At 36.5% G+C, this 22334-nt stretch overlaps 3 protein-coding genes across 6 annotated transcripts in view; 2 read left to right on the top strand and 1 right to left on the bottom strand.

The window, feature by feature from the left end:
* HMGN5 (high mobility group nucleosome binding domain 5) overlaps positions 1-13154 on the top strand; it is an 86915-nt gene extending 73761 nt beyond the window's left edge. For 2 of the 3 annotated variants that reach the window (XM_050776403.1, XM_050776404.1), the window contains 6 exons: positions 5351-5488; positions 7263-7292; positions 8321-8350; positions 8592-8645; positions 10857-10994; positions 11972-13154. In XM_050776403.1, the coding sequence (XP_050632360.1) occupies positions 5474-5488; positions 7263-7292; positions 8321-8350; positions 8592-8645; positions 10857-10994; positions 11972-12574 (870 nt within the window). In that variant the 5' untranslated portion in view covers positions 5351-5473 and the 3' untranslated portion in view covers positions 12575-13154. The remainder of the gene's footprint in view (positions 1-5350; positions 5489-7262; positions 7293-8320; positions 8351-8591; positions 8646-10856; positions 10995-11971) is intronic. The other variant, XM_050776405.1, reaches the window with a different exon arrangement.
* SH3BGRL (SH3 domain binding glutamate rich protein like) overlaps positions 1-22334 on the bottom strand; it is a 523004-nt gene that overhangs the window by 167915 nt on the left and 332755 nt on the right. The window lies entirely within an intron of this gene.
* Positions 1-22334, top strand: part of LOC126946313 (40S ribosomal protein S24) — a 1171839-nt gene that overhangs the window by 858644 nt on the left and 290861 nt on the right. The window lies entirely within an intron of this gene.

Here is a 22334-nt window from a genome sequence, read left to right as displayed (position 1 = left end):
GCTTCTATAAGATGAGGATGAAGGTTAAATATTCCAAACATATTAAGATTTTAAATGTCTCATATTTCACGCAAAAACATAGTACCAAAAGTATAAATTAAGTTCAATAGATAGGATTTAGTAAATACCCTAGAAATTTTCTAAGAGAGTAGATATTAGGTGCTCTTACCACAAAACAATAATTTTTTGGTTGTTGAATGTGTTGACTTGCTTGACTGTAGTAATCATTTCATTATATGTATATCAAAACATCATGTTGTACATCTTAATATATACAATTAATCTTTTAATTTTAAACAATAAATATGTATTATAAATAAATTTAAAGGAAGAAGAAATCTTATAAAGTAAGAAAATTTGAAATTCTTTTCAAGTAAATGATGACACCTACTGGATGTTAGAAATCTTCAAATAACTTTTAACCAATAATGAATCTTATCTGCAATTTTATCTGAAAACCTCTCTTCTGGCAAGGGAAAGAAGAAAACATGGGCAAGCATTTGGATGTTCAAGATTAAAAACTCACATTCACTAGACTTACCTTAGACCAAAAAACAAATAAAGGAATAAGGTAAAAAGTAGTTTCTCTCTTCTGAATTTTCTACTTGTTGAGGTATAGAAAACTGACTAGAGAATACAAGTCTAAGATCACAGATGAGTGAGGATCCAATGAATCAGTAAAAAGATACATCCGAAGTAGGTTGACAGTCAGAGTTTCTTCTTGAGTTTTAAGGTCATTGAGATGGAACAGAACTCGTGTTTACCAAATGTATCATTTAATCATTAACATTTCTGTATAAATTGTATAATTGATGATATCACAACCATAGATAAAATTTATAGTAAAGAAGTGAAAAAAACTGCCTGATTATTTATTTTTATTTATTTATTTATTTATTTATTATTATTATTTTTTTGAGACTCAGTCTCGCTCTGTCACCCAGGCTGGAGTGCAATGGCACGGTCTCAGCTCATTGCAACCTCTGTCTCCCAGGTTCAAGTGATTCTTCTGCCTCAGTCTCCCAAGTAGCTGGGATTACAGGCATCCACCACCACGCCCGGCTAATTTTTGTATTTTTGGTAGAGATGGGGTTTCACCCTGTTGGCCATGTTGACCTCGAACTCCTGACCTCAGGTGATCCTCCCGCCTCGGCGTCCCAAAGAGCTGGGATTACAGGGTGAGCCACTGCACCAGGCCAACTGCTTAAATTTTAATAGATGATCTTTGGCAAGTCATTTAAGCTCTCTGGACTTGTGCTTATTCCAAGGGTATTGAAACTAGAAAATCTCTATCAGTATCCTCTAAACTTGAATGTCTGAAAGCCTAAAAATAGCATTCTTTTAAATTGTTACTTTAAAAGTTGGTAGAAATTTTACAAATAGAAACATAAAATGCATTATATGCCTTCTACCCCTAGAAAGCCGCTCAATTTATTTTTACCACTGGAAAAATAATCTAGCTATCATATCAATAGCCACTCTTTAATTCAGTATTTTATTAGTCCTGGGTCTGCTGCAAATAAACATAGGGCATAGGAAGATTTGGGTCACCAGAATTATAGTTTTTCCAGAGTCAATCTCAGCTAAGTGGCATCATCAATCCAAATAAATTTCTCATATCAATCTTAAACAAGGCTCAGAAATAAGTGCATTGATGTATTTGGCTCACTGTAGACTTGTATTTATTTTACCCTCTGAAAATACCAACAAAAAATATCTAAAACACTGTGTTTTAATAATATGCTAGAAGTCTTGCATTATTTGCTGACAATAGTAAATAGTTTTCCAATTTTTTATTTTATTAAAATACAACGGAATAATAAAGGTGTTGCATGAGATCAAAATTAGAGATATTTTAACAGAGAAAATAAAATTTTTCTTACTAGTCAATCAGTATTTTTGATACCCCTTTGCATGCAAAGTAGTGTATCTAGAATGCTTTTAATTAATCATACATATATATAATTTTAAACTATGAATATACAGAACATTTGAAGACCTGTTTTATCTTGGCTGTCTAGCATTTCTTTTCTCATAAATACATAATATTTTCTTTTGGATTCTCTGCCTCAAAATATTTTAATGTTAATGTCTTTAATCTGTAGATTTTCATATCTTCCTGTGTCATTTTCAACTGGTTACTAAATGGACATGTTACAGTTCCTGTAAATTTTGGGAGCGGTAGTAGGCATGCTTAATAGCCAGGTAAAATAAGGGAATTCTGGCAATCAATTTTCCTAGTCATTAATAAAAAGAGAAACAAGCCAACGTAATTTTAGAAAAGAATAGTCCTGTAAAAAATCTCACTTTGACAATTACACAAAAATAACCTTTTTACTCTGCAATAATTTATCAATTTTAGAAAAATATATTGTAAAAGTAGTAAATTCTACAGAACGTATGTAGAGTGTGATATGCTGAGTAAATATTTGGGCAAAAGGAAATAAGTATATACAAGTTTGACCCAATTTGAAGAAGTTTGATGGAGTGGTTGGGGAAAAAAGGAAAAATCAAGCTTGCTTGTGTCATATGAGTGGTACAATCTAAACTGTATACTATAAAAGGAGGGAAGAATTTCTTAGGGCTAAAATGTGAAGAAGGCTTTTGTCAAAGAGGTGATATTTGGATTGGGTCTAAACAGTTTGGTAAACATTTGATAGGTGAAGATATATGGGGCTGAAGTCAGAGGTAATAATACTGCAAAGGCAAAGCGCCTGAACAGGTTTGCTAATGTAAAGGACCGCTCTGGTTAATGGTTAGAAGGAAGAACATGAGGAGATGGGGGATTGGGGTCAAGAAACAGAAGGATGTTTCACACTTAGAAGATGTTCTTTTGCATGCATGACTATTTTTTCAGTTTAATAAGATATAAATCACAGTTGCAACACGTTAGCCTTCAAGAAGGAAAACCCGGCCAAAAAAGAAAATTGCTGACAAATTTAAGAGGAGTTTTAGAGCTCACTGATCTGCACATTTTGCTTTTCTTCAAATTTCTAAGCTTTACCTTCCAAGGCTCCTCAAGATAATTTGTTTCAACCCACTTGGACTAGGCACTATGTTCCCTGAACAAGTACAAACTTTTCCTGCCTCTGCATTTGCTATAATGTAACAGTCTACCGAACTGTTCACAGGCAAGCCAAATTCCACTTCCTCAATCAAACCCTTTGCCAAATTACCTTAGTCCTAAAAGATCCTTCCCTCCTGTTTTATTATTGAATTTAGATTGCACCATTCAGATAATACAATCAGCTTTGATTTGTAAATAGGTATGCATCTGTTTGCTCAATCCTACAAAATTATAAAATTCCTTAAAGACAGAAGCTGTGTAATGCAACTTTGCGTGCTACAGGGTTTCGCATTTTCATAAGCTAGTCTACAAAAACAAAATCCGACTCACAAAATAATGCTAAATAAGAATTTGTTGAATGGATGCATTCCACGGCTGACAAATTTTCATTCCCTTCATTTTTCTCCTTATCCTTATGAGGCAATCCTTATATTAAAATCAATTTTTATGCTTATCTTCTAACTGTTGGAGAATAAAATGATTGAAACATATCTAGGTTCACCCAGGAATACTTTTACCATAAGGGCAAAATGTGACATCAGGAACATCTAGGGATTATCCCAATAACTATGGACCAAGGAAGCAATTTAAATGTCTTTCTGATTTACTTGCTTGAATTAGAATGCAGTATGAAGTTGGGGGAAGGAAACTGAGCAGCAGTCACGCAGGCTTATTCTACCTGATCTATTTAATTCCACACTATCAGTGCTGGGGAAGAATGGGCAATAATAATAATAATAATAATAATATAAAAATATAACAAAATAAAAATAATATAATAAAACAATAGTAAATATAATTATAATGGGTTATTCTGTTAGGCTGCATTTTTGCTTGAAGGGATGGTTTGGCACTCTGTAGCAGATACAGTGTTTATCTCTTAAACTAATTATTCCAAATGTTTTAACCTACATGAACACAAATGAATTCTTCCTAAAGTAACTGTTCAAAAGGTTAACTTTCTTTTTTGATTAACCCTCCAGGATAAGGATTTGGGTTGTTGTTTGGGAGCACTTTTATACACAACCACATCAAGGCGCCTCTGAGAAAGGGCGGTGGGGAATTAGATCCTCTATTTTAATCATATTTATTCCAAAGTAATTTATTCATCAATCTCCACCTCAACCCTGAAACCTTTAGGTCTCAGAAACTGACACTGAAGTCGAAAGTCACCTAAATATGGCTGGGATTAGAGTGACGCTGTGGAGACATTCTCCTTTGGCAAAAATTTTAAAGGACCGCCTAGAAACTCAGTAATGAAGATACTTAGTATTTTTAGACAATCTTTTTAAATATCAAAATTCTTGCAAAAAAGTCCATGATTTTAAGTTTTTTCAAAAATTTAAATAAAGACAGGATCCTACCCTACACTTGCGTGACTCACCTCACTCGCCTCATCCTAGTCTCCTGGGTTTTTGTCACAAGCTTAAATTTTGTGCCTGAGGTGAGTACCTCAATCGCCTTATGCTAGTCTAGGTTCTGAGTCCTAAATACTTTCGTGGATAGCACCTTCTTGAGTCCTTTCACTAAATGCAACCTTCAGATTAAAAATCTATTCTCAGGGCTTTTCCTTTGGATAGACCTCTGCTATTACACATTTCCCTCGGAGTCCCACTGAATTCTTCGTATACCCGCTCCAAGTGGGATAACGGTATAGCTCCCAGTTTTGTCGCTACTCTCCACCTGCGGAAAACACGCCATTTTGGCACCCTCTCCTTGCCAGCACCACAGTTCTGCTTTGGGGTGATGTTCCCACACCAGAGAAACATCTCCACTCTTTTGCACTTTCTGAATGAATGTTCCTGTCGGTTCAACACCATCCCGCCCAAGGTGGCAGGGAAAGATCGGAGCCCAGACTCAACTGGTCTTAAAAGCACTTTCCCCGCTAGGAATAGGGAAGGGTGGCGGGTTTGGAGATTGTGAAGAAAGCAACTGTTGTGGCTTTCGTCTGTCATTATAACATAAAAGAAAAAAAAAAAACTGATCAAGACAGCTCTGGCTTTCCTGCCGTTCTTATTCCTGATCGCTTAGCCCTTGCTAAGTTCGCGTGCTCCTCCACTACACCAGCGGTTGGAGCCGACAGGGAACGAGGGCTTCGGGCAAGTTCGCGGGCCACACCCCTCAAAGCCGGCTGCCTCTCTTTATTGGCCTGAGAACCTGTCACTCCAATGTGGCTCCCAGTGCGGTTAACCATTCACGTAGTTTGGTTGCGTCTTGGCGTGTTTAATGTTGCCAATAACGAGGGATTTTTTTTTTTTTTTTTTTTTTTTTTTTTTTTTTTAGAGGAGAGTACAGGTCGTGCTGCAATTAGTTCATTGAAAACTCATTTGCTCTTGGAGCAGTCAGGCAGTGACTGCCTTCGGCTTTTTTTCTGCTGACTAAGATCGCCTATAGAGAGCTACAACAATGCCCAAAAGAAAGGTAAGTGAGATGGATGGAAAGACAGACGGGGAATTAGCTGCTGAGTTACCTATTTCCTAATAGGAAGAATTTATTTATTTGTTTGTTTGGGTTTTTTTTTTTTTTTTTTTAAAGCTTTTTGGCTTCTTCCATTTTGTGATGTAATGAAACGGAAAGGGGGAGAAGGGCAAAGAGCAGTCGGTGTAAGGTTTAGGATGGTGTTGCATGCAACTGGTAGTTCACTTTTGGAGTGTTTTGTTTAAGGGGAGAATCTCTTGAAAGGTGTCTCCATGCTGAATTACAAACAGCCATAGCGCTGGGCTGTCGCTTCCTACCCCAACCCCCTTCCTCCGCTTACCCTATTGGAGAATACTTCTCCCAACCACACTTCAGTATCCTCCTCTGCCACCGGCTTTTCTTGGGGAACCGTCCCGTCTGGGGAACGAAAGCCATGGCTTTCTCCTGTATTTGCCTTTGTTCTTCCCGTTTTCTTTTTTCTTTTTTTTTTTTTTCTTCCCTCCTCCTCCACTTCTTGTCAGGCCAGATGGCTATGCAATGGTAATCCTGTGCCATTAGGCGGCGCAGACTTCAAACTGTCCTAGAGAACAGAGATTCACCGCTGTAATTAAAAACTTTAGGGGTGAGAAAGCTGGACCTTCCCTAGCTCTTTAGCTAAAGATGGGAAGATTATAAGGAAACAGCGTCGGATAAACTTGCCGATGTTGGGGTAGCATGAATTTGTTGACTTTAGTAATGCAGAATTGATCTGAGCCTTTCGAGCTCCACAGGTCTTCTGCAAACCCTCACTTCACAATTCCTGGCTCCTTTCAGACAGGAAACAAGTTCACGCTCGGCGTTTTTTTTGCTTGTTGTTTTGTTTTGTTTTGTTTTTTTCTTAGTCCCCTAGAAGTGAAATCGAACGCTGTTTCATTGCTTGGTAAAACAGTAAAACACTGTGCTAACTTAAGACATTATGATTGTTTCTGGATTATTCCTATAAACAAGTCCACCTTCCTTATTCCTAAAACATAGAAATAATACTGAAATTCCCCCGTGCTCTGTGATTGTATGAATCGTGCAATAGCTTGATAATTCTCAGGCTAAAGGGCTGCTCAGATATGGAAAGCAACTGTTTCTAATCACCATCCCCCCGTCCTGAGATTCCCGCCACTGTGCTTTTCTATACTTGTGCAGTAGGTCTTTCTGTTTTGCAGAGCTGACAGCAACCTTAAAGCAGGTAGTGGCGGGAAGTTTTAAAATCGGCGGCCAGTGTCTTAGAATAAAGCATTGACTTTGTAGCAAAGAGGTCTACCCCACAAAACACTGTGGGGGCTGTAATTCTTGCATGCAAAACTTGGAAAGAATAGTCCAGAGTCAGTGGAGAGGTTAAGATAGGTACAATCGCATGGCAAACATAAGGCAAGAAAGGGAAATTGCATGAAGCTCCGCCTTCATTTGACCCACCTCCACATTTTTGGCTTTTACATTATCTAAAGCAGGTGGATTTCAAAATTACAAAGGTTTACTTTCAGGAGATGCAATTTACACAAAAGGATGAAATTAACTATCAATTGTGTTAAAGTATGTCTTGTGCATGCAGTTGCATCTTGGCGCACATTAGTAAAACAGCAGTATGTAGCGTGGTTCCTAAGAAACAACACGTGTCTACTTGAGCAGGAACCCAGGAGAAAGTAATAAGCAATTATATTGAAATTTGTAATCCGCAGGCAGTGTTTTCTGATTTATGTGTTTATATCAATGACCTTATTTCTGTGTGGTTTTCTCCTCTGTGTAGGCTGCAGGTCAAGGTGATATGAGGCAGGAGGTGAGTTTCTTTAGTCTGAGCATCTATTAGGAAAAACCACTCGTTTTATAAACTTGACACGCATAAGCAGCTAAAAAATAGATGCTGGTTGGTATATTTGTACAATATGAGTACCAATATGGTATGCCAGTGAGCTCTCTCAAAAATATATATCTGAATTTCGGAAGAGAGGACTTTTTTACATTGCCATTCAAAATAAAAGAAAAGGCTTTTGCACTTTTTTTTAATAGAAATGATGTTAAAGAAATATTCTTGACCATAGAGATGTGCTAATATTTTATTTGGGTGTTTTGTGAGTTAGACTATCATTTTGGTGTGTGTACTTTACAGGCTTACATGTTGCTTATTTTAGAAAGTTGAGGCTCTAAATGTTCACATATGTGAAACATTTCTTAACGTACTATATAGTCTTTGTTATTGTATTCAATGTATATTGTTCTAACTCTTAGAGTATGCCATCTTCTATATGTCCTACAAAGCGAGAATCATTGTTGTGCAACAATTATATTAAAGAAACCTCTCAGTTTACCTTTATGGCCTTATTAATGTTTTGGTCAATGCATATTATTAATTTTAATCTAATTAATGCACAATAAAAATATACTGAGTGTGAAAAAATATATATATAGTAAGTATTAAAAACTGCAAGCTTCTTGGAATTTAAGACCTTATTGTGCTTGTTCAGATGTAGAGAGAACTTCTTCCTTTTAAGCAAAATAATTGCTTTGTCATTTGGCAAGAAAAGGCTATATTTTCATTTCTAAATGTGCTCCTTGTTACTAGCTACTGTGTTAATTTAGCCTAGCCACTTAAGCTTAATTTAGGACTTTTTCTTTAGTATATAAAGTGTTCAGAGGAAGGAAAAATCAAAACTTGTATTTCTCTTGTATTTTCTAACCAAATTCACAATTGCTTCTTTAATGACAATATTTATGTATTGTTACACCAAATATTTTGACCTCAATAAAAGTAATTCTAGCTTTTTGTATCCATAATTCACTTAACAGACTTTTGTTTTTAACTTATAGCCAAAGAGAAGATCTGCCAGATTGTCTGCTGTAAGTAATCTTTTCAAAAAGCAGCCCATGTATTATGAAATGTCATTTTAAAATTTAGGGAATCCTAAAAAATTCAATACACGATTTATTTTTGAAGTTTTAAGAAAAATTTTCACACCAAGGAAATGTGGTTTTTTTTTTCTAATGCTCATTTATTTTAATTCAGAGGTTGGATTTCATTTTTAACATTCTTTCTTCAAATGTGATTTTTTTCCTTTTCTTTTCCCACAACTTGATGCAGATGCTTGTGCCCTTTACACCAGAGGTAACGCCCAAAAGAACATCAAGTTCAAGGGTAAATATTCAACTTAGAATATTGAAATAAATTTGCTTTTTTAAAAAAAATGATTTTTGAAATGGCATACAGCTGATCATTTTACTTTGCTTATATTTTGTTCTGTTAGTAACAAAATATAATATATGTTAGTAATATATTATATTCTTTCATATGATACATGTACACCCCTTGGGTGGGGAATATTTGCTCCTGTTTTGTGATTGTCCACAGTGTTTTGACATTTTCATTGGGTAGAGACAAAACAATTTCAGTTGGATAGGCCCATTAAATGTACATGCCTTTGCTATCATATAGTGACAATACTGTTTCCCTGGGAAAACAAAAGGTGAAAACAGTAGTAACCCCAAAGTTGTGCTTTGTAATAAAAGTAGTAACTAACATTTGATAATATTTTACAGTTGGCAAAGTATATATAAGATTATATATAATTATTTACATAATATATATGTGAGATGCATTTGCATATGTTAATTTCAAATGGACACAATTGATTTTGTATAGACTTATATACTCTGATATTGTGGCTAAAGGCATGTAGAAATAGATACAATCTCAATATTTAGTTTACTGTTAATTGCTTAATACATAAGAATATTGGTTGAATTCCTGAAATCATAAAAGGTTAAAGCTATGAGAAACATTAGAGAGCATCTAATCCTATCACTTTGTAGTTGAAGAAAGTATAAACTGTCATCATGCTCATAAATGAAATCCTTTGTTAAAAAATATTGCTAAACTTAGGGCAATTGAAGTTTTAGTAATAATTGATATATTTAATGGTGACAAAAGAAAATGTTTTTTCTGCATTTTACTTTTCAAGTCCACTATTATGTCAGGTTAAATATTCAACTTTTAAGTTTTTAAAACAGTAAATACAGCGTTTTCTTTTAAAAAGAAAAGTAAGTCCAGACGTGGTGGCTTACGCCTGTAATCTGAGTACTTTGGAAGGTCGAGGTAGGCAGATTGCTTGAACACAGGAGTTTGAGACCAGCCTGGGCGACATAGTGAATCACCATCACCACAGAAAATACAAAAGTTAGCCGGGCATGCCTGTAGTCCCAGCAGCTTGGGAGGCTGTTGTGGGAGGATTGCTTGAGCCTGGGAGGAGGAGAATGCATTGAGCAGAGATTGCCTCACTCCAGCCTGGGCGACAGAGGGAGTCCCTGTCTCAAAAAAAAAGAGAAAAGAAGAAAAGAAAGAAAAGAAAAGGAAAGGAAAGGAAAGGAAAGGAAAGGAAAGGAAAGGAACAGGAGGGGAAGAGAGGGGAGGGGAGGAGAGGGGAGGAAAAAAAGAAAAGAAAAGAAAAAAAGAAAAGAAAAGGGCTAGACTAAAACATATACTAGGTAACCATACACTTTACCCTCCTTGGCTGTTTCTCATGTGTTAAAAGAGTAATAACTTATATCTATATTATAAGTTACAGTTTCTAAAGCTTTTTTTCCATGTGTTTCGTCATTTTCTCCTTATAACATCCCTGTGAGGTGGGTGGTATTAGTCTCTTTTTATATTTGAAAATAACAGCCTCAAAGATACTTATGCCTTTGCTCAAGATCACATCACGTAAGTGGCAGATCTAGAATTCAAACACAGGTTTTCTGGCCCCTCAATCCAGTGATCTTTCTATTACATACACGGGTAGGCAAAAAATTTTCTTGATAAAGTCGTCGTGAATCAGGGCATTCCAAACTTGTAGATACAAAGATTGAAACACTTACATCACCGTAAGGTCTTTTAAAACTCTATCTAAATTGATGTTCTCACTAACAGCATTTCTCTTAATTATTACCAATGGAGGCTTAACAATCAACAAAACCCTGTTCCTTATTAATTAGACTTGACAAAAATAAACTGACCCTCTCTGGTCAGAAGGAATTAATTGATCAGTCTAACTTGATGCCAGCAGTTTGTCCTTGGCAGCAACTAGTCAGCATTCTAACTGGTTGCCTCTCATCTATATCACTCAACTTAAAAGAAAATTTATTTTATTTGTATCAAGGGAACATTGTGCATTTTTAATGCTGTTTTAGGCTTACAATGAAACTTACAATGAAGGTATTATATGATAATTTTATTGATATCAGGTTTATATGTGATACTTTAAAACATTTGCATAAATTATTACAATAGCTGGTAAAATAATTGTGACCATTTAATCAACATAGCAGTTAAACTGTACATTTACTTTTATTGTTTTATATTGCTTGGCAGAAAATGAAGACAAAAAGTGATATGATGGAAGAAAACATAGATAAAAGTGCCCAAGCAGTTGCTGAAACCAAGCAAGAAGCAGTTCTTGAAGAAGACTACAATGAAAATGCTAAAAATGGAGAAGCCAAAATTACAGAGGTATCTTCTAATGTTAACAGTTTTATCTATTTGAAAGTTTAACAATGGGTACAACTGAAAGAAATCCTGTTTGCCTTTTAGTTTACAAGTTAGAAAAAATTAAGTGAGCCGTGGTTCAATAGTATAATGGTATCTAAGGGGAAAATAAAATTAACTTAAAATATGAGAATTTAGAGGGACCAGTAGTGCGAGCAGTGGCTTAGCATTGCTGCTACTAGAACAATGCCAATGATTATGACTTAGTACTAACATAACCACCTTCTCATTAAATACAGGCCAATCTTTATTCATTTTATCAGCACACAGGCTATTTGTAAATCCCTTTTCCAGAATTTATGATTCTTTTATTTCCTTTGTAGATGGCAAAGCAAATCATTATATAAATGTTTTTAATCTTATTTTGCATATTTAATGCATACAGCATTTTTAGGTATTGTAATAAAACACTGAAAATGGGATGTAGTCACCAAATCTATAAACTAAACATATGCAAATATGGAAAATCTTTTGTAAGTTATCTTATAATATCTGGTATAGTACTTTTCAAGAAATTTTTACATAAAAAAATATCATTATTATAGAAACAAAATATGTTATTTTTCCAAGGACTATATTTTGTTTACATGCATAGTCCTCATTAAGAATTGCTGATACAGAATAAATACAAGTCATCCTTTAAGTATTTACTTTGTGCTTCATATTTGAAATGAAAATTATTTATAAGTGTTTCTGTATTTATTGTTTCAAATATCTATTTGTAGATATTTCTGTGGACATATTTTAGTTAATCGCATTTCTTAGAATGTGTTCTCATAATGTGATATTTAGCAGGCTTCTTTCACAGGAAAATTACTTTCTTTAAAAGAAGTATTAGTCTTTTTGTGAAATAGATGTAATCCAGTGTAAATATTTAGGGGAAATGGTTCTAAATTTACTAACAGAATCTTGTTTTTTTTTTTTTTCCACCATGCATACAGGCACCAGCTTCTGAAAAAGAAATTGTGGAAGTAAAAGAAGAAAATATTGAAGATGCCACAGAAAAGGGAGGAGAAAAGAAAGAAGCAGTGGCAGCAGAAGTAAAAAATGAAAAAGAAGATCAGAAAGAAGATGAAGAAGATAAAAACAAAGAAGAGAAAGGGGAAGCTGGAAAAGAAGACAAGGATGAAAAAGGGAAAGACGATGGAAAAGAGGATAACAATGGAAATGAGAAAGGAAAAGATGGAAAAGAGGAAGATGCAAAAGAGAAAGAAGATGGAAAAAAAGGTGAAGACGGAAAAGGAAATGGAGAAGATGGAAAAGAGAAAGGAGAAGGTGAAAAAGAGGAAGAAGATAGAAAAGAAACAGGAGATGGAAAAACGAATGAAGATGTAAAAGAGAAGGGAGATAAAAAGGAGGAGAAAGATGTAAAAGTCAAAGAAGATGAAAAAGAGAGAGAAGATGGAAAAGAAGATGAAGGTGGAAATGAGGAAGAAGCTGGAAAAGAGAAAGAAGATGAAAAAGAAGAAGAAGAAGAAGGAAAAGAAAAAGACGAGATCAAAGAAGAAGATGGAAAAATAGAGGAGCCACAGAGTATTGTTTAAAACTGCCCTATATAGTTCCATAATTTGGTAACATGTACCTTCATGTTGTAAAGTTAATAGAGATAAATATTTTTATCAAAAATTTTATAAACACAGTCTTTCTTTAGCATTGATTTAATTTCAGAACATCTTCATATTGATTTTTAGCCATAAAGTTTCTAACATGGAACATTTGTCTATAAATTTTGTGATTATAGTAGTGGAATATATAAAAAAAATATGCTTTCAACTTTGCGAGTGAATTTCGTGTTGTGTAAGTTATGTGTCAAATCTTTGAATTTTAATTTTACTCTTTTATATATGTGATAATTTCATAAAGTGAGGGATCCCAAAAAAAGAGTTGCATCCAACGTTCTTGTTCTCTAGGATGCTTTTATAAAGAAGGTGAACTATTTTCATGTAATGCTAAGAGTTAAACTTATCTTTCCCAAATATAACTTTATTATTAGCTTGGGAAAAATGAAATTGTATTTGCATTTTTAAAATAAATACATATGTTTATTTCAGAAGGGCAGTTTTGATTATATGTGAATGCACAAATTTTACTGGATTTATCTTAATAAAAAGACTCTGACGATGATTGTGTTTTGTTATATCTTCAAAAATGTAGCTAGTGAAATATTATGCTTAATTTTTTTCTATTGTGGTTTTCATGAAAATATTTAAATATTCACTGACATAAAATTAATATAACATAAAATTCACCATTTTAATTGTAATAAAAATAATAAAGTATGTAATTCAATGTTTGTCAGTATATTCACAATGTTGTGTCCACTGTTTAATTCCAGAGCATTTTTATCACCCAAATCAGAAACAAAGCACCAATTAGCAGTCTCTCCCCATTTTCCCCCAACTTATCCCCCACCTTCCATCCCTTGGCAACCACTAATCTGCCTTCTGTCTCTATGGATTTGTCTATTCTGAACATTTAATATCAATGTAATCACACAATATGTGTGTGGCCTTTGGTGTCTCGCTTCTTTAACTTAGCAAAACGTTTTCAGGTCAATCCACGTTCTAATTTGTATCATTACAGCAGGTCTCAATTTTGTTCAATGCTGTTTAGTTGTAATGTTGATGAGAAAATAGATTCCCAGCCGGGGCCACTGTTAGTGGAGTTGGCAAGTTCTTGCCATGTCTTCATGAGTTTTCTGCAGGTATTTCAGTTTCCTCGTCCGCCCCAAAGAAGTGCTTAGGTTAATTAGCATGCCTAACGATCCCAGTATGAGTGTGTGTGTGTGTGTGTGTGTGTGTGTGTGTGTGTGTGTGTGTGTTCCCTGGGATGGACTGGAGTCCTGTCTAGGATGGGTTCCCGCTTTGCCTTCTGAGCTGCTGAAATAGGCTGCAGCGATCCACTACTGTAAACTGGAATAAGCATGTAAATAATTATCTTGTTCTTAATTGTTCTTAATTGTATGAATAGCTTATATTTATTTCAGTGTTTAACATTGGAAGTATTTTAGCCTTTATTTAGAAGTTTGGTGATGCTGTGACCAGAAATATTTGTTAGGAACTTAACTCTTATCTATTTCAATTAGCCTATTGGTAAAATTGGTTTCCTTATGTGTCGCTTAACTTAAAATTACAGTTTCTAAAAACCTGTCAACGATGTTAAGTGAGGACTTACTGTACTTTATTTGTTCTAATGGCTGAATAATATTCTGTTAATATACCACATTATGTTTGTTGATGGGCATTTGGGTTGTCTCCATGCTTTTTCAATTATAAATAATAATGCTGTGAACATTTATGTGCAAGTTTTTTTGTGGATGTATGTTCTCATTTCTTCTAAGTATATATCTAGGAGTGAAACTGTTGGATTTTATAATAGTTGTATGCATAAATTTTTGAGGAACTTTTGGACTTTTCCAAAGTGGCTTCAGCATTTTATATTTCTACTAGAATTTTATGAGTGTTCTAATTTCTCCACGTCCTTGCTAACACTTATTGCATGTTTTTTTATTATAGCCATTCTAGTAGAGTGATTTGGAAGTGATGCAAATCATGTGATCTTGATTTGCATTTCTTTTTTTTTTTGACAAATGAGAAGTCCCTTTTATTGATTTAAAATGAGAAGCATAACTGGCAAGCAGACAGATGCCTTCGGTTAGCTAATCACCTTCTTTTAGCCCCTATAAAAAGTTTCAACCTAGAAAATAAAATAAATGTTGCTTGTTCATCATGGCACCAGAGCAAAAAAAGTTGAGTAATCATATTAGGAAGACATCAAGTTTTATGAGTTCTACTCACCCATCTGAAGGTACTTCCCAGTTCAGTGGTTCTCACCCTTGGCTGTAAAGTATAATCATTACTCCTGGGTCAGCTCCTCCCTTCCCTCTTCCCCCACCCTACCCAGGATTCTGATTTAATTTGGTTGGGGTGTATTTTAAGATTGAGGTAGATTTGCTCCTTTTAAGGAACCCTTCAGATTATCCTAATTTTCAGCCAGGGTTGCAACTAAGGCCTTAGGGATCACTCACCCTGCAGGCATGGAGAACCTCCACTGGACCAGGCACTGAAAACCAGGCACATTGCTTCTGCTTCAACTCCACAAAGACCAAACCATTTAGTGAAGACAACACAGCAGAGTATAGCATCTATTAATTTATGTTTGCAATCTCATGAGGATAACCCAGACCATTTCAATAGGACTTGGGAGGAGTTCCAAACTATTTCTTATGGTGGGATAAATCTTTGAGTGGCTAATATCCTCCATTTATAATTGATTATTAACCCTAATTTTAGATAATTTCTTTTATTTTTATTTTTATTATTTATTTTTTTTTAATTATTATACTTTGAGTTCTAGGGTACATGTGCATAACGTGCAGGTTTGTTACATATGTATACTTGTGCCATGTTGGTGTGCTGCACCCATCAACTCGCCAGCACCCATCAACTCGTCATTTACATCAGGTATAACTCCCAATGATTTGCATTTCTTTAATGATGTTGAGCATCTTCTCATGTGCTTATTGGCCATTTGTATATCTTCTTTGGAGAAATGTCTATGCAAATCATTTTCCATTATTTAATTGGGTTGTCTCTTTAGCCTTGAGTTCTAAGATATGTATATCTTTTACATACAAGTCCCTTGTCAGATATATGATTTGCAATATTTTTCTCCCATTCTATGGTTTTCATTTTCTTGATAGTGTCCTTTGATACACAAATTTTTAATTTTTATGATCAATTCATTTATTTTTTTCTTTTATAGCTTATGTTTTTGGTGGTATATCTAAGAATCTTGTCAAACCCTGGGTTACTAAGATGTACACATATGTTTTCTTCTAAGAGTTGTATACTTTTTTCTCATACATTTAGGTCTTTGGTACATTTTATGTTAATTTTTGTATATGAAGTGGAGATCAATTTTCACTCATTTACATTTTGCTATCCATTTGCCCAAGTATTATTTATTGAAAAATTCTTTCCCCATTCAATAGCTTTGGCACCTGTGTCAAAATCAATAAACCATAGACGTATGGGTTTATTTCTGGACCCTGAATTTTGCAACGTTGACCTATGTCAATCTTTATGTCAGTACCAACATTTTGATTACTGTAGTATTAGAGTAAGTTTGACATCAGAAGTGTCAGTTCTCCAACTTTGCTCATTATTTTGGGTCCCCTGCAATTCCACATAAATTTTAGGATTCGCTTGTCCATTTCTGCAAAAACAAGGCAGGAAGCAGTTGGTGTTTTTATTGGGATTGCAATTAATATGCAGATAAATTTGGAGAATATCTCCATTTTAACAATACTAGATCTTCCAATCCATGAACACAGTATGTCTTTCCATTTATTTAGGTTCTCTTTAATTTCTTTCAGCAATAATTTGTTTTTTGTTTGTTTGTTTGTTTGTTTTTTGGTGTACAAGATTCCCACCACTTCCTTGGCTACATTTATTCCTGTTAATCTTTGCTGGTGTAAGTGAAATTCTTAATTTCCATTTTGGATCATTCATTGGGAGGGTATAGAAATACAACTGGTTTTTGTATATAATCTTGTATTCTGCAATTTGGCTGAACTTATTTATTAGCTGTAATAGGCATTTTGTGGAATTTTCAAGGTTTTCTATTTTATGATTATGACATCTGTGGAGATAGTTTTACTTCTTCCTGTCCAATTTTGATGACTTTATTTTTCTTGCCTAATTGTCCTGGCTTTAAAAAGACTTCACAATATTAAGAATAAAGAAGGAAATATGCAAAATGCAAGAGGTCTAACTTTCTAAACACAGACCTCTGACTCTACTTTTTCCAGGGCTGGCAAGTCCTTTACCATTTTACACCCTCTCTCAAACTTTGTACAATGCTACAGTTATCAAAACCAACCCCAAAGATCAGGTTGAACTTCTACGCACCTTGCTTGGATCCCCTGCTTCCTAGCCACATTGTGCAAACACAGGGAATGGATGCATATAACTTTCAACAGAGAAACTAGTCTCTTAAACACCTTGACCTCATTCATTATCAATGCAAAATGAAAATAACAATCTTGGCTTCCTATTTAGAAACATATTCTAGGTTTCTAGCAGAACTGTGGTAATGGATTATCTTGAGTTTTCACGTAAAAGCTCGCCTTCTACAGAAGTAAGGTAGTCAGCTTCCCCGTGCAATGTTATTTTAACTACATGATAAAGCCCTTATATAGCAAGAGCACTGTAATGTACTAAAACAGGGTCATTTCTTCACACTATAATACAAAAGTAACCTTTCTTCCTCAGGTCCTATTTTGTTTCTTGATGTTTAATTGGATTTTACTTTCCGTTTACCATCCAAACATTGCCTCACACAGTTTCTCTCCTAAAAGCCTCAACAACTGCAATATGTGGAGGGAAGAGTGGGGTAGGAGTGGTGGTAATTTACAAAGGCAGTACACCATCACTGTAAATGAAAATGAATGTACATTACAAATCTACTGTAGTAGAACAATCTTTACCGAAGTTGGAGAGAAATAGCCAATAGTACAAAAAAATCTATAAGGAATACTACAGGGAAAAGTTGTTCAAAAAGGACTCTTGGTGCCTCTTTAGTAATGTGAGACATATTTTGTTAATTATCTCATTTACAACATAAGTTTTCAGTAACATATAATGCGGATTTAGACAATAGTTGATTTTCTGAGTATATACTGCTGAAATTTTAATCTAAAATTTTCTGGTGACACTATAAAGTGTTTACCCCTAAGCTTTATTTTGTCTTGTAGGGAGGCATTCCTCAGAATCAACAGTTTTCTAATGGGAATAACCTTAGAAGTCATATTGTAATTAGATGTGAAAGTATGATTCTGTTTATTGTTTATCTTTGTTCCTTAAAAAAAGAACCATTAAACGTAATTCTTCTGGGGCATTTCTACTACATAAAAAAGGCCTGCTGTTAATGTTTCCTCCAATAATGTTTAAAATGTTCTATGCTGGTTATCATTAATCTTTGTTTTAAAAACCCACGTTTAATATGGCATGAAAAAAGGAGATATAGAGCAAGTGCATGTCAGAGCTGAAGTCTAATCTTATGAACCATAATATAAAAGGCATTATTAATGACCTATTGAGATCACATAGGTAAATCTTGACATCATTTTTTTAAATCAGTTTTTGATAATGATTTTAAAATAGTAAACCAAACAGTAATGTATTGGTCTTAAAAATATATTTTTGAATATATTATTGCAGCAATTTTCTAAAATTAAAAAGCAGAACTGTTAGAACAAGTTGTTCAACATATAAGAAACAGAGAAAAAGTACACCAAGTCAGCTCTGGTTTAGAGCCTCCTGTGCTAAAATTAAATTACATCTAAGCCCGGCAGTAGCCAAATTACTCGTGTGAGAGAATACTTTTTAAGAATACAGATACATGATTGCTTCTGCCTTGGTCACCTCAGGCTCCACCACCACTGCCTCAACTGCCTTGACCACCTTTCACCTACCCTGCCCAACCCACCCTGGCCTCCCTTCAACAGCCTATAGGATAGCACATTGGAGATATATTTCCACAGAATCTGGCATTACATGTTCCTGTTCAGAAGTGAATAGTCAGTGTAACTGCTATCCTCTACAGGGCTATTTACAAGAGAGAATCTCCTCACATGGTTCTTTGTGAACACTTAGGAGAGGGCTTATCTAGATCATGTGCTATGTGGACTTCACACAAAAAAAGTCAATCTTTCTATAAATCAGTCGTTCTGGTTATGATTCTCTGGGTAACAATAAGTTTACACCTTTGCTTTCTATGAATCTGCTATAAATGTTATAGCCTGCTTACGGGAGAATGCTGGTTATCTGAGAAACCATGTTGGGATGCATCATGACAGCAGACACAGAAAGCAGAGAGGAGCAAAGCTGCGGACCACCCTGTCTGGGCTCAACATGGAGCCAGGAGAGCCTCTCCATCATAAGAAAGGGTGGGTGAGTGAGAACTCCCTGGGGGATTCACACTCTCCATGAGGACCTGTGCAAGACAAGAAAAGTGAAAATCCCCTGGCCTTCCCTCCTCCCTGCCACCAACCTTGTAGACTAAGGCAAAGAGTCACCCAGATGTTTTGTGGGGGCAACTTTCAGGTTCAAGGGAACCTCTGCAAGCCTTGGGCCCAAGAATAGATAAGCACTGGCACCATTGCCCCAACAGAGGACATAGTCATGGGACCTGTGAGCAGAAAGATTGCTTAACTCCCACTTGCCAGATGAGGTTCAGTACCAGCTTTCAGCCCAGCAGTCCTGCTTCTGCTGAAGCTCAGCACAGGCACAGCAACCTGCTGTCCCAGGAAGCATTTGAATGGCTGGGCAAGATACCCCACCCACCACTGCCAATGGTAACACCGCAGGCAATGCCTGCTAGAGATTCCAGCCCAGTGCTCCATCTTCTGTGTTAACTCAGCCAGACGATGCAACCTCCTGTTGTCCCCAGAAACACCCAAATGGCAGGTTGGGTAACCCTAACCTCTCCACTAGTAGTCTGATGGACAATGCCTGCTAGAGCTTCCAGCCCAGTGGTTTGCTTCTGTCTGAACTCAGCCAGTGGGTATAGCCTCCCATTATCCCAAGTAACATCCTGATGTCAGGATGGGTTTATTAGTTTTTTCTTGCACTGCTATAAATAAATATCTGACACTGAGTAATTTATAAAGATAAGATGAGTAGTTGGCTTTTGATTTTGCATGCTGTACAGGAAGCATGGTGGGATCTACGTCTGGGGAAGCCTCAGGAAACTTACAATCATGACAGAAAGCAAAGGGGAAACAGGCATGTCTTACATGGCCAAGACAGGAGGAAAAGGAGGGAGGGTAGAGGTGCCACACACTTTTAAACAACCAGATCTCAGGAGAATCCACTCACTATCGTAAGGACAGTACAAAGAGGGAAATCTGCCCCCATGGCCCAATCACCTCCCACCAGGCCCCACATCCAACATTAGGGATTACAATTTAACATGAGATTTGTGTGGGGACACAGATACAAACCATATCATTCTGCCTCTGGCCTCTCCCAAATATCACATGCTTCTCACATTGAAAAATGCAATCATGCCTTCTTAACAATGCCCCAAGCTCTTAATTCATTCCAACATTAACTCAAAAGTCCAAAGTCTCATCTGAGACCGGAAGAGCCCCTTCCACTTATGAGCTTGTAAAATAAAAAAACAAGTTAGTTACTTTCAAGATACAATGGGGGTATAAGCATTGGATAAACATTCCTCTGCAAAAGGGAGAAATCAACAAAAAGAAAGGTGCTACAGGCCCCACATATATCTGAAACCCAGCAGGGAAGTCATTAAAACTTAAAGTCCCAAAATAATTTATTTTAACTCCATGTCCAACATCCAAGATCCATTGGTGTAAGGGGTGGGCTCCCTAGGCCTGAGGTATCTCTGACCCTGTGGCATTGCAGGGTTCAGCCTCAGAAGCTGCTCTCATGGGCTGCCATTGAGTGCCTGGGGCTTTTCCAGGTGCAGGCTACAAGCTGTTGGTGAGTCCACCATTTTGAGGTCTGGAGGATGGCGACCCCCTTTGCAAAGCTCCACTAGGCAGTGTCCCAGTGGGGACACTGTGTGGGAGCTCTAACCCACATTTTCCCTCCACATGGCCCTACTAGAAGTTCTCCATAAGGACTCCACATCTGCAGCAGGCTTCTACCTGGACATTCTGGCATGTTCATACATCCTTTAAAATCTAGGTGGAAACTCCCGGCCTCAATTCTTGCACTTTGTGAACCCACAGTCTTAGCAACACATAGAAGCTGCTGAGGTTTATGGCTTGCACCCTTTGAAACAGTGGCCCAAACTGTACCTGTACCCCTATTAGCCATGGCTGACCTGAAGCAGCTGGGATGCAGACAGCAGTGTCCTGAGGCTGTGCAGGGAAGTGAGGCCTTGGGCCTGGCCCAGGGAATCATTCTTGTCTCCTAGGCCTCCAGGTCTGTGATGGGAGGGGCTGCCATGAAGCTCTCAGAAATGCCTTCAAGGTCTTTTGTCCATTGTCTTGGCTATCAGTAATTGGCTCTTATTTTTTTGGGCAGATTTTTGCACCCTGCTTGACTTCCTCCCCAGGAAACAGATTTTTCTTTTCTACTGCAAAGCCAGGCTGAAAATTTTCCAAATTTTTGTGCTCTGTTTTTCTCTTCAATATAAGTTCCTGTTTCAGGTCATTTATTTGCTCATATACGTGAGTGTAGGTGGTTAGAAGCTGCCAGGTCATATCTCGAACATTTTGCTGCTTAGAAATTTTTTCAACAATATACCCTAAATCATCTCTCTCTCAAGTTTACAGTTCCACAGATCCCTAGGGCAGGGGCATAATGCAACAAAGCTCTTTGATAAAGGACAACAAAAGTGACCTTTGCTCCAGTTTCCAAGAAGTTCCTCATCTCCATCTGAGACCTCCTCAGGCTGGACTCACTGTCCATATCACTATCAACTTCTTGGTAACAACTATGTAACAAGTCTCTTGGAAGTTCCAAATTTTCCCTCATCTTCTTGTCTTCTTCTGAGCCCTCCACACTCTTCCAACTTCTGCCCATTATGCAGTTCTGAACTCACCTCCACATTTTCAAGTATCTTTATAGCAATGCTCTGTCTTCAGTACCAATTTTCTGCATTAGTCCATTCTTGCATTGCTATAAAGAAATACCTGACACTGGGTAATTTATAAAGAAAAGAGGCTTAATTGGCTCATGGCTTTGTGGGCTAAACAGGAAGCATAGCAACTTCTCTTTCTGGGGAGGCCTCAGGAAACTTTCAATCATGACAAAAGGCCAAGGGGAAGCAGGAACATCTTACACGGCCAGAGCAGGAGGAAACGTGGGAGGAGGTGTTACACACTTATAAAAAACAAGATCACGTGGGAACTCACTAACTATACAGTACCAAGGAAGGATTGTATGAAACCATTCATGAGAACTCTCCCCTCACGATCCAATCACCTCCCAGCAGGCCCCACCTCCAACATTGGGGATTACAATTTGACATGAGGTTTGGATGGGGACACATATCTAAACCATATCAGCAGGTGACCCTGACTGCCCCTGATGCTGGTAGCCAGGCAGGCAATGCCAGCTAGACTTTCCAGCCCAGTGATATTTCTTCTATCAGAAGTTAGCCCATTGATGAAACCTCTTATTGTCCCAGAAAACACCTGGACAGCAGGTGTTTTTCCCAACTCTCATAACCAGGCAATCCATGCCTGCTAGAGCTTCCAGCCCAGTTGTACTAATTCTGCCTAAATATGCCAAGAGGTTCAGCCATAGAAATACTGGATCAACA

The sequence above is a fragment of the Macaca thibetana genome, chromosome X, assembly GCF_024542745.1.
Source record: "Macaca thibetana thibetana isolate TM-01 chromosome X, ASM2454274v1, whole genome shotgun sequence".
Classification (NCBI taxonomy): domain Eukaryota; kingdom Metazoa; phylum Chordata; class Mammalia; order Primates; family Cercopithecidae; genus Macaca; species Macaca thibetana.
This window is presented reverse-complemented; position numbering and strand designations above follow the sequence as displayed.